We start from the raw sequence: 11,373 nt of genomic DNA on the forward strand, positions 1-11,373 counted from the left end.
TAAACTGGAAACTCAGCACCAAGTCAGGGCTTGGGCACCACGGGTGTGCAGGGGACAGCGATGCAGACTGCGGACACCGTGCAGGAGAGACATCTGCATAGCAGGGGGAAGAGGAAGGCGTGGGACAGGGACAGAGAGGGCGGGCAGGGCGGGCTGGGCGGCAGACGGGTGGGATGTGCTGGGCCCGGACATGGGTGGGGGGCGCCTCAGAGAGGGACAGACCCGGAAGTTCCCTGTATTTGACTTGTAAGGGCCTCGCCTGTCAGCAGGGAAATTGGATGTTTTAAGACAAGAGTCAGGAAGACAGCAGGTCTGATCCCCGCCATGGCAATGTCCCACCCACATCCCTGCCCTGGAGGCCGGGATACTGCCGCTCTCCACGCCCCGCACAAGCAGCTGTCTTCACAGCACGTCCCTTTTCAAAAGCCAGGGAGCAGAGAGAAAACCACGCTGAAGGGTGGGGTCTGTTTCCTGTTCTTCCCTGAGGACGTTGCCTGCCAGGCGGGGGCCTGCCTGTCCTGTCCCAATGGCTCTACATCTAGGTGGCGTTTCTTCCCATATGCCTACGCCTAGCATGACACGTAGTAGATGCTCAATAAACGTTTGAGCATTCATAAGCAAATGAATGAATAGATGGTCTTCCCGTTGCTCTTGAGGAACAGCGGGCTGCACCTTTCTTATGTCCTGCAGACGAGGACATGGAGGCTCAGAGAAGTTAAAGGGTGTGGCCGTGACGAAGAAGAGTTTGAGTAGTCACCAGACCCCTGGTCTGACGTGCTACACACTACATCACAGGGCCAAGCATGCTGTGGAAATGTCATGAGTTTACAGTGCCAAGCCTGGGGGTCGCTCTGCTTCTAGCTTGCCCCTTCCAGCCTCTGGACACCCGTTGGGGCCGCCATATCCATGGGCTGCAGGCCCATTTGCAGCTTCTGGGGCTGAGACCCTCTGGGCTCAGTGACATCAGGTGGCAGTGTTCCATCACTCTGTCCCATGTCACCAGTGTCCCAGGCTGACCCAGCAGCAAACATTCCCAGACAATGAGCCTTGGAAGTGAGGCTTGGTCATCTCTCCCACTGGAAGGTGACCCTCAAAGCCAAGAAACAAAGATCCCTTGGCACTGGCTGCTCTGTGTTTATCCGCAAGATTGGGACGTTCTAACAGCAGTCAGGCTCACTATCAGGAATGCTGCCCCAGGCTGCACAGAGCGTTAAGACTGTGTATCCAAGAGGGCGGAAGCAGGTGAGACCTGCAAAAGGCTTTCAGAAAAGCCGCGATAAGATTTCATTACTGGTTACCCAGGGCCAGGTGGGGACAACTCCGCGGCGTAGATTCCCTGTGAGTGGGGACTGACCCACAAACGTATCTAAAACAAAATCAGGGCTGGGGACAGCTTTTCCTGGGTACCCGACCTTGTAATCTCCACTCAACCGTGAGCAGCAACAAAGCCAATTCAATTCGATTTCTTGAACACTGGACCTAGAGATAGGGAGCTGATGTCATGTCGACCCCTGGGAAGCCCACAGTCAGGTGGGAGCAGATTGGATCCAATAGGGGACCCTGCTGTGATAAGCACTATGGGAGGAGAGCCAAAGGGACAGACATCAGACATCGCCTGCCGCAAGGGGCCAGGAGGCAGGGGAGGCAGGGGAGGCAGGGGAGGCAGGGGAGGCAGGGGAGGCAGGGGAGGCAGGGGAGGCAGGGGAGCACGGTCTCCGGAAAGTGCAGGATCCTGGGCTTGAATCCTGGGTCTGCCACGTGATGGTGCCTCGGTTTCCTCTTCCCCAGAGACAACGATCCTGAGAGGGTCACGTGAGGATCAAAGAAAAGAGACTGAAGCGCTTTCCTGCGTTAAGCCTTCTGCAAATATGAGTCACAAATGACTGCACTTGGGTGACAGTCTCGGCTCCTCATCTGTGAAACGTGAGATTTACAAGCTCATGGAGCTGGAGTGTATCTCAGGTGTATACAAAGCATCATCGGTTCTTTTCTTGTTCTATACATCAATGGGATTTCTGCATTGCGCCCCCAAACCTCCAGGCTGGGGGGAAATTAACCGTAGTCATTTATGCACAGAGCCCCGCAGAGGTGCTTCCACTCATGTGACTCTCCAGCCTGCCAAGGTTCAGGGGGGCGCCCAGTGGTCTTTTCTTGTCCCTGCCCGGGGCCCCTGTTTCCTCTGCACCTCACCTGGGCCAACCCAGCCTTCTGGAAGCTGCCTTGATCATACTCCCCCAGACAAGCCACACGGCCGCTCCTCTCTGGTCTTTCCGCCTCCCTGTGCCACCACCAGGAAGCAGGGGCCAGGGCCCTGCCATTCAGGACCTGCCTGTCTCCTCCACCTCTTCCTTCTGCATCCTCGAGGCTTCAGGAAACCATATCTGGACCTGGAATTCCTGTAGGTCACTTCTGCTTTCTGCCCTGCCCACATCTCCCTCAAGGCAAAGAAAGCCAGAGCTGGCTTTTCCTTTCCTGAGGAAAAGAGAAAGAAGAAAATGACAGGATTCTTTTAAAAAAATCATAAATCAGTATCTCAAAATATTATTCAACCATACTACAAGTCTATAACAGGCATTGTGCGCTTACTTAGTGTCCGACACCCAGCATTTACTCCTTTAAAGTATCTTCATTTTACAGGAGAGCAAACAGGAGCTTGGAAAGCCTAGCTCTTTTTCCAAGTCACTCGGCTAATGACGAATGGAGCTGGGATTTAAACCTGTCTGTCTGATTCTTGACTGCACATCCTCTCAGTCTGACCACATGACCCTCCCAGCACCAAACTTCTGTAATCGAGCAAAGATAACTGCATTACGTCCACGCTTGACAAGCCTCGGGCTAAATAAGATCAGGGGTCCTGGGGTCCTTACTGTAGGACATAGGAACATCAGTGGCTCAACTGGGAGAGACCTCGGGAGGGTAGAGACCCTGAGAACATGTCAGAAAACTGTCCTGCACATTTGTAAAGTCCCCGCCCTTCTCCCTTCCAGCTCCTAAAATGATCCCTGTGGGTGATGTACTGGCCAGCCACCAGCCGTGGCCGTCAGAACTTCCGAAAATTTCTAAGCGCAGTGCACACCAACACTGTGCAAACGAAACAGATCGTGTGCAGGTCAGATACAAAGCCCAGCCATCCGCTGGCCGTCTGAGGCAGGGGTGGCGGAGACCCAGACGGGCGGTGGGTTCAGGTGCGTCTGCACTACCACCACCTACTGGCTGCCACAACCACCAGTCAGCGCCGGTGTGGGAAACCAGCCCGGGGACACCAGGACTTTCCATTTTCCAAGAGACACAGGAAATGTGGCTTTGGGGGAAAATATACCAACTTTTATGAGGGTAGCCTTTTATGCTTACACTGTGCAGACGAAATAAGACAGGCCTGCCGGCAAGTACCCCAGGATAAGCCACTTCACTTATTGGCAGAGCCCAGAAAAAAAGAGAAGTTTCTGAGTCCCTGGCCATGATGAAACCAACCAGTGGCTCCTCCAGCCTGGACCAGCCTGGGACTGGAGCAGGAGGCACAGAGGAGAAAGGATGGGCAGAGGGAAGGGATGCAGGATGCCCAGCCCCAGCAGGCTCAGCCTAAGGAGGCAGGTCCCCAAGAGAACCTGCCTCGGGGCTCACTTGTTTTCTTTCATCCGGTCTCTGCCTGAAGTGACATCCAAAGGTTTGCAGCAACTCCTCACCAATGGGAGGACTAACACCCGGCCGTTAACCAAAGAGGGCTTTTTCCTCTGAGATGAATGTATGTTAAAAATATCAAATATTAATCACTGGCAATATTAATTTATAAGAACGCTTGTCTCTCTCTCTCAACTTCCAAGTCGACATCTGGTGTGACTACTTTGAAACTAACACTTCGTCTCGGGAATTATAAATAGCCAGAGTTAAAATCTTCACCTTAAACCGAGCAGACACACTCCGTGGGGTCCATTTGGGATAGTGTTTAATACGTTTAACACACACGCGCGCGTGCACACACACACACACACACACACACACACACACACACACACACACACACCAGCAATCTCAGGCAGGGGTGAGGGAGATGGGAGGGCTGGACCTGTTCCCTCCAGCCTCAGCCCTGCCCACCTGGCCCATTTCCTGATCAGTTAGAGGAGGGACGGGCCTGAGCTGTTTCCTTCCCCCCACCCCCAAGTTCAAGATTCAGACTGAGAAGAGTGAATGACTGGGGTCCCCCGGCTTAATCCCTTTCCAACACTTACGCTGCTAAAACTTCAGTTTCCCAGGCTCCTTGTCCAGCAATTCAGATGTAATGGCTCTGGGATGGGGGACAGGACTCTGGGTGACCAAGAGCCACCCCTGGAGATGCCCACCACCAAGGAAGGTTGAGGAAGCACTGCCATGGGTGTTCCTCACGGTCGCCTCGCGAGGCGGCAGGAATGAGTGTCCCCATGTGTCCGTTATGGAAACAGACTCTGAGCTGCCTGACCCCTCAGGGAGCTGAGCTGAGAACCTGAACCCTCGGTCCAGTGCCACCAGGAGGGACTGGACCACCAGACAGCAGGCCGGGGAAAGGACAGAGCACCCGTGGAGGGGGGAAGGCAGGTGGGAGACAGAGGGCGGGAGGTGCTGGGGGTAGCGTGCAGGCCCATTTCCGATCGTCCCCATCCCCTCAAGGGCTCAGGGCGTCCCTGGGCAACGCGGCAAAGCCCCTCCTGGCCCACACGCTTGGTGAGTAGGCTGTCTCCACGGGCTCCCAGGAGGGGACAGGCTGTCGTGGGGGCGGAGGCGTGACGGCCACAGGCAGCCTTCCTCATGTTCAGAGGCACCCATAGGCTCTGAGGAAAGGAAGAAAAAGAATATTCTGAGACCAGACCACTGCTAGTGCACCGCTTAGCCATGCCACAGCTGCCCGTGCCAGTTAGGGCCCTGGTGGCCTGTCTTGTCCACCTGACTGCAGATGGAGTAAGGCAGAAACTTCTCTACCACTTTTCTGCAGCTGGGGCTCGGCCGCCCCGCTGGGACCAATCTCTCCAAGTGCTCAGCTTCCCACCCTTGCCTCCTCCCCCGCAGAACAGTTAGGATTCCTTCCTCTGACCCCATCTCCCTGGGCCTGCACCTGGCCTTCTTCTCAGTGTCCCTTCCTGCAGGCTAACGAGACCAGGTATGACCAGCCTGGCGGAGTGGGCTCTCAAATGTCTGATTCGCTTCCTCTCACCCTGGGAGCGAGTCGCAGGCTGCCTCTGCCCACGGAGCGGCTTACAAAGATGTCTGCCACCAGAAGTCTCCTGGAAGGAGTGTGGCAACCCCTAGCCAAGGGGCCTGGGCCCCATTTTCCGTTGCCCTGACTCCCTAATGCCCCATCCAGACAGTGAGCATCCCATTTGCCAATTCAGGCCCCTGCCTCTCCCTCTCCCAGCTGGGCCCCAGCGGGGGGCCCGGAGCACATTAGGACATATGTTTGCCTCCTGGCTGGGGCCTCCTCACCTGCAGGGCTTGCCAGCAGCCAGGTGTGGGCCCAGCTGTTGGCTCTCGATGAGTAGAAATGACAGCCCCTTAAAGGAGCCTCTCCTTTCTCTTCCGCGGGCCACCCCGCCCTTTGTATGTTTTTCCCGATGTGCTGCTCTGGTGATTGAGGTTTACACAGGGACAGTCATCCCCGCTTTGAAACTCAGTTCTGGACAGGCACAGGCCCAGGCACCGCCCTGTGCAGCCCCTTCTCACAGGCTTGCTAGTCCTGGTTTTAACAATAAGACCACACTCCGGCTTAACTAGAGCTTTTTCGGATGGAAACGAGCTTCTCTCTGCCCCTTGGGAAGAAAATTAGAATTTTTTATTCTGTGTCTAATTTATTTCCTCCAGAAGTTGGGGTGACAGGCTAGGGCAGTGTTTCTCTGGGAGTGGGGGTGCAGAGACCACCGGCGTCAGTCGCAGCTGGAGAGGGGCTTGTTCGAGGCCCCACCTGAATCTGGGTGTCTGGGGGTAACCCAGGAATCAGCATCTTGACACCTTCTGCTGGTGCTTCCACGAACTCCGAATCCGGGAACTGTACGTCTGTGGAGCGAATGACATTTCCTGGTACTGTGCACTCCTGCGGTGCAGCCACCAGCCATGGTGACACCTGTCTCAGGGACACAGTGCTTTGTCAGGTGTAAATGGAACACAGTCTGAGAAGAGCCAGAAGAGAATTCAGAGCCCACTCTCCATATGCTTTTTCTAGGAAAAAAAAAAAAAAATGAATAGCGCGGCGTTAATAGCCCGTATCGAGCAAACATTTTGTTTTACTATGGAACAGCGACTCCTGTGTTTAAGCCAGGTATCAAGATGCACTTAGATAAGATTGGCCTATCTAGGTTCCTAAACAGAGTTGTCACTAAGCTTGGCCTACATAAACCTGTGCTTCTGAACTTCGTGATAATAACAGAACACGATCTGGACAAACTGTAATTTCCTTCCTACCTCTTTGGAATTCTGGGGAATTGTCGCAGTCCTAGGAAAGATTTTCTCTTCTTCCCAGCAATTCTATTCACTTGTCCCACCGAGGAGATGCCTCCAGGTAATGCTGGCGTAGTGAGCGGTCCCAAGAGGCTCAGGAAACCCAGCACTGAGTGTCCATCACGTCATCACAAATAAACAGAGTGTAAGACAGTCCCACGGAGCTTCGGCATGCGCCAGCTAACTCCCAGGAACCCCGAGAGGCAGGTACTATCGTTATGGTCACCATTTTACAGACGGGGAAACTGAGGTAGAAAGGTTCGGTCCTTGGCCAAAGTCCCTACCTAGTAAGGAGCCCGCCGGGGTTCAAGCTCGCGTGATGTGTGTTATTAACCACGCACCACCCACCTGTGGGGACGCGTCACCAAGGTACCTTAGCTGCCAATTCTGTGAGAAATGCCAACCAAGCAAAATGCAAAATGACAGGAAAACGTCAAGCTGCCACCTGACACGCTTGTTTACTTAGTCTTTGGGGCTGTTTTGTGACAGAATTTTGCAGGCTCCTGGACGCCTCGCCTCTGTCGGAAGTGTGCCCACAGCTTCTCACTCATCAGTATTTCTGTTTAGACCCAGTGAATCCTCCTTGCTAGTGTTCAGTCTCAAAATAAAGGCTGCTCTGTCCCACTGGGCCAGAAGGCAGGGCACACTCGGGGTTCCGATTCCTTTAAAGAAACACACTCATGTTTTTCCTCCAAGTTGTGCTAACATTTAAAGGAAACCTATGTCCTGGTGATCCGTGGGGTAGCAGAGCCTTCCAAGCAGTCAGGGCCTGAGACAGGAAAGAATTTTCTGGACAGAGGACCATACCTCCATGGCCTCGGCCGAGTGGTCTTCTTGAGGGGCAAGCCCGGTTCTGTCAGGCCCGTGGCTGCTGCAGGCTTCCCTCAGGCCCCTTCGTTATCAGCTCTGAGTGGAAGGCCTCGGGGGCAGCTTACAGAGGCCTCAAGGGGTCTTGGCAGGGCTGAGGGGGATGCTGAGGCTTTCCCTTTCCCCACCAAGAAGTTGTTCTCTGAAGTGACTCACTGGCTTTGGGCGTCTAAGGAATGGCTCCACGGGGGTTGAGACAAGGACTGGTTCCTATTTCAACCTTATTCTCCCTCCAGGGACAGCAGTCCAGGGTGCCATTCTCAGAGAGGCCCAAACATCCCACAGCTGCTGCCACAGGAACTTCTCTGCTCCCACCAGAGTGGGCAATGCCGCCCCCAGCCCAGTGGAAAAATAAGAACATTCTTGCAGGACGCGTCCTACCTCCAGGGAACGTTTTTCGAGGCACACACCTGTGAGGCCTAAGGTGCAGCTGCTGGGCGCGTCAACCCCCGAGTGCCGTGGCCTCCGAGGGCAGCCAGCTGACACATATTTTAAGATGCAGTGACAATAACCGGAAGGCCCAAGCCACACTGTGCACGGTCGGTGTTTTTAATGGCTAGTGAGGGATTTCTTTTAACGCCTACGTTGTAAACAGTTTAGTACACCATTTGAGTTGTCTGGTAGAGAAAACCGCATATTACAAATGCCTTGTTTGGTACTTCATTCTCCTTACCCCACAAAACAAATGTTGAAAAACATGAAGAGACGCCACATCATCTGCCAGCCTGCAATGCCTCAGTCCTACTGTGCCTAAGACCCCGAGGGTCCCTGGAGGCCCTGGTTCTTGTAAAGATGCACCATTTCGTTCAACTGTGAGTGGTACTGAGCTGGGTCCTGGCCTCGCTCTCGGCAGCCTGGGTGCATTGGCCACGCCCTATGAGCTGACGTTGGAGCACTTTTTTTTTTCTTACTTTGTGAACTTTAATATTTATTTTTAAAAAGCTCTATTGGGATATAATTCGCATCCCATACCAATTCACTCATTTAACACTCAATAATCTTTAGGATATTTACAGAGTTGTGTAGCCATCACCACGAGCTAGCTTTAGAATATCCTTGCCACCCTAAAAAGAAACTGCGCCCACTAACAGTCACTCTCCATTAGCCCCAGGCAATGGGGCTACCTTCGGCCAATCTACCTTCTGTCTCTATGGATTTACGAACTGTGGACATTTCACATAAACAGAATCAGACAAGACGTGGTCTTTTGCGTCTGGCTTCTTAGGCTAGTGTGTTCAAGGTGGCAGTTCTTCATTCCTTTTTATGACTGAGTAGTATCCATCGCTTGAATATAGCACATTCCATTCATCCATTTCAGTTAATGAAGAAAAGCTGTTTGAGTGAAGATGGTTCTTTGCTTTCTTTTCCAATTCCCCATCAAAAAGGCGTCCCCGAAGAAACCCGGAGAGACAGCGAGACCTCAGGCCGCCTTGTACCACCTCCCCAGTGGGTAGGATCTGATTCTTCGGTGCCCCCCCAGGCAAGTCCTCCAGGTTTATTTTGGGCTGGGCTGAGAGCTGATTCAGGGCAAATTTTCAAGTAGTAATTTCTCGAACCCAAGCACTGTCAAGGGTCTGAAGGAGTAGAAATGCCAAGTGTTGCTCTAGGGGGCTTGAGGGCCTTGGCCCAACCTCAACCCCCTCCCAAACGAAGCCACCCTAGATCAACACACGGTGTTTGCTGTGCAAGCTGAACTCTGAGGCAAGTCCCAGCCCTGAGGCCTCAGCCGAGGGAAGCTTCCAGCTTCCTCCTCGGGTCTCAGCTCTGCTCACTGACCCTCAGAGCCCGGTGGCCAGAATCCCTCAGATGCGGAGAGGTGGGTGGGAGAGACAGCAGGTGATCTGCACTCACGTTGTCCTCACTAAGTTATCAGCCAGTTGGAATTCTAACAACCACACTACTTCGTGTTTGCTGTTAAATATCCAGGGAAATATGGTTTAGCAGCCGTTTTCCACTTAATCTCCTAGCACCTCAGGCCTTCAGAGACCTCCCGGGTGGGTTCTCAGCTCTGGCCTCTGCCCCTCAGTCTGCATCTGGCCCTTGACCGTGTGGGAAGGGCTCCAGGTGCTGCCCCACCCCCCGCCCCAGCTTCCCTCGGGCCTTTCTTTCCCTGCTCAGTTCAAATTCCATCCCAGGGCTAGATGACATCTCCTCTCCCTCATGCGGGCAGTTTGGCCCCCTTTCTCCGCTCTACTTTCCACGGTGAGTCTGCCTCCAGGCGAGGCCTCCATCCTCTGGCTGGGTATCTGCTCCAGCCCTGAGCCCCACCATTCAACGCTGGGGACACCAACAGGGCTCAGACACTGCCCCTCCTTCTCTCACGAGGAGAGGCAGACTTGGACGTGGCTGCTTCCTAAAAACAGCACCAAGTCAGTGTCTGAGGGGCGTCCCACGTGCTTTTGTGTTGCAGGTGGCGGCAGGTGAATGCAGATGAACTGCATTCGAGTTCATCTCGAAGGATGTTTCGAAGACACCAGAGCAGTCCCCACAGAGGGAACAGCCCAGGCAGACACACGCAGCGTCTCCCACACACTCTAGGCAGTCCTGAGGTGGGGACGCCCGGCGGGGAGGGTGGGAGGGACGGAGGAAGGTAGGTGGGGCCAGACCACAAGGGGCTTTTTGCTCCCTGCCAAGCGCTGGGCAGTAGAGAAGCCAGGGAGGAGTTTTTAACAGGGAATAAACCGCGTCAACGTGCTGCCTAGGAGGCTGACTGGTGGACAGAGGTGCAGGGCTGCAACTGGAAAACTGGAGGCGGAGAGAAGAGGTCGGAAGCAGTCGCCACAGACTCTGCCCGGCGGGAGGACTGCGCGGACACGCCTGGCTGGAGGAAGGAGGGGCAGAGAGACCTTTAGGAGGCAAATGAAACAGAGCTTGGTGACAAGTTGACGTGGAGTTCAGGGAGCAGGGACAGTAAGGGAACGAACACCCCAGACTGACCTTGAGTTTCAGACTTGGGTAGTCGGAGCCCTGGCCGAGAGGACTAGCTGGGAAGATGGGGACGTGGGGAGAGAGGCCCTGTTCCCACGCTATGCCCTGGGCCCACAGATAGAGGGGAGGGGCATCCGATCCCCTTCCTCTGATCCCCAGCCTCCCCCACCCCCTAATCCTGGAGAAGCTGTGAGCGTCGTCTCTTGGGAAGATGAAGCGGCCTCTAAGGAAGATTCTAGGATGGGACAGGACATACAGCGGCGATTAAGCATTTCTCCCGTGCTTCTTAGGGCGTCACCCTTCTTCCCACAGGTGGAAGCACTGTCCCTCTAAACCTCTGAGTGAGTCTAACTCTCGGGGGTATCTGGGGACCAGTCCCCATCTGCTTTGAGAAGGTGGCATCGTTCTGACACTTCCATCTTTTCCTGTGCCATCCCCACTTCAGCCACTAGATGGAACCAGACTCCAGCGGTTGGGGGAGGAGGGGCGGCTGAATGGGAGGGGGAGGTTAAGGCTGCCCCTGAAGGACCTGCCTCCTAATTTAATTTAACTCTTCTAGGATGCATTCCTATTTGGGATGTATTATTCTTGTAAATGGATTTTTTTTTATATCTACGTCTATGAAGAATATATTCTTGAATACACAGAATTCTCATAAATGTATTTTTCTTATTGCCCCAGCCTCTGCTCTCTGCTACTCAGTCTTCAGAAGAAAACAGCGAGAACTGAGGCGGAGACCGATTATACATTATGATATAAAAACATGAGCATCAGTCCAGTTAGATCGAATGAGTGGTTCGGCCCATTGATGTATCTGCAGAGGACAGAGAGGGGCGGCTGGCTGCAGGCGGCACATCCGTGTGCCCCATGCCACGGGCACCCTTGCACCTGCAGCCATCACTTCCTCTCTGCTGCACCAACCCCAGGATGGCTCTGCTTGCAGGGAGGGCTGGCGGGACAGCACGACCTGGCAGCAGTCAGCGGTACCTGGAGACCCAAAGGAAGGGCAGACTGGAACCCTGGGCGTGGAAGGGAACTCCACATCCAGCACCTGAGCCCGACGGTGCGGGGAGAGAGACCAACGCGATGTAAGAAAGGGCCCAAGTCCGCAGAGGAGGC

At 54.3% G+C, this 11,373-nt stretch overlaps 1 protein-coding gene across 1 annotated transcript in view; it reads right to left on the bottom strand.

The window, feature by feature from the left end:
* Positions 1-7,272, bottom strand: part of LOC105298061 (chymosin-like) — a 19,285-nt gene extending 12,013 nt beyond the window's left edge. The window contains exons 1-2 of the mRNA XM_011369072.1: positions 7,267-7,272; positions 5,927-6,085 (exon numbers count right to left, since the gene is read on the bottom strand). Of these exons, the coding sequence (XP_011367374.1) occupies positions 5,927-6,085; positions 7,267-7,272 (165 nt within the window). The remainder of the gene's footprint in view (positions 1-5,926; positions 6,086-7,266) is intronic.
* Positions 7,273-11,373: the final 4,101 nt, after the last annotated feature.

This window comes from Pteropus vampyrus, unplaced genomic scaffold (genome assembly GCF_000151845.1).
Source record: "Pteropus vampyrus isolate Shadow unplaced genomic scaffold, Pvam_2.0 Scaffold6, whole genome shotgun sequence".
Taxonomy (NCBI): Eukaryota; Metazoa; Chordata; class Mammalia; order Chiroptera; family Pteropodidae; genus Pteropus; species Pteropus vampyrus.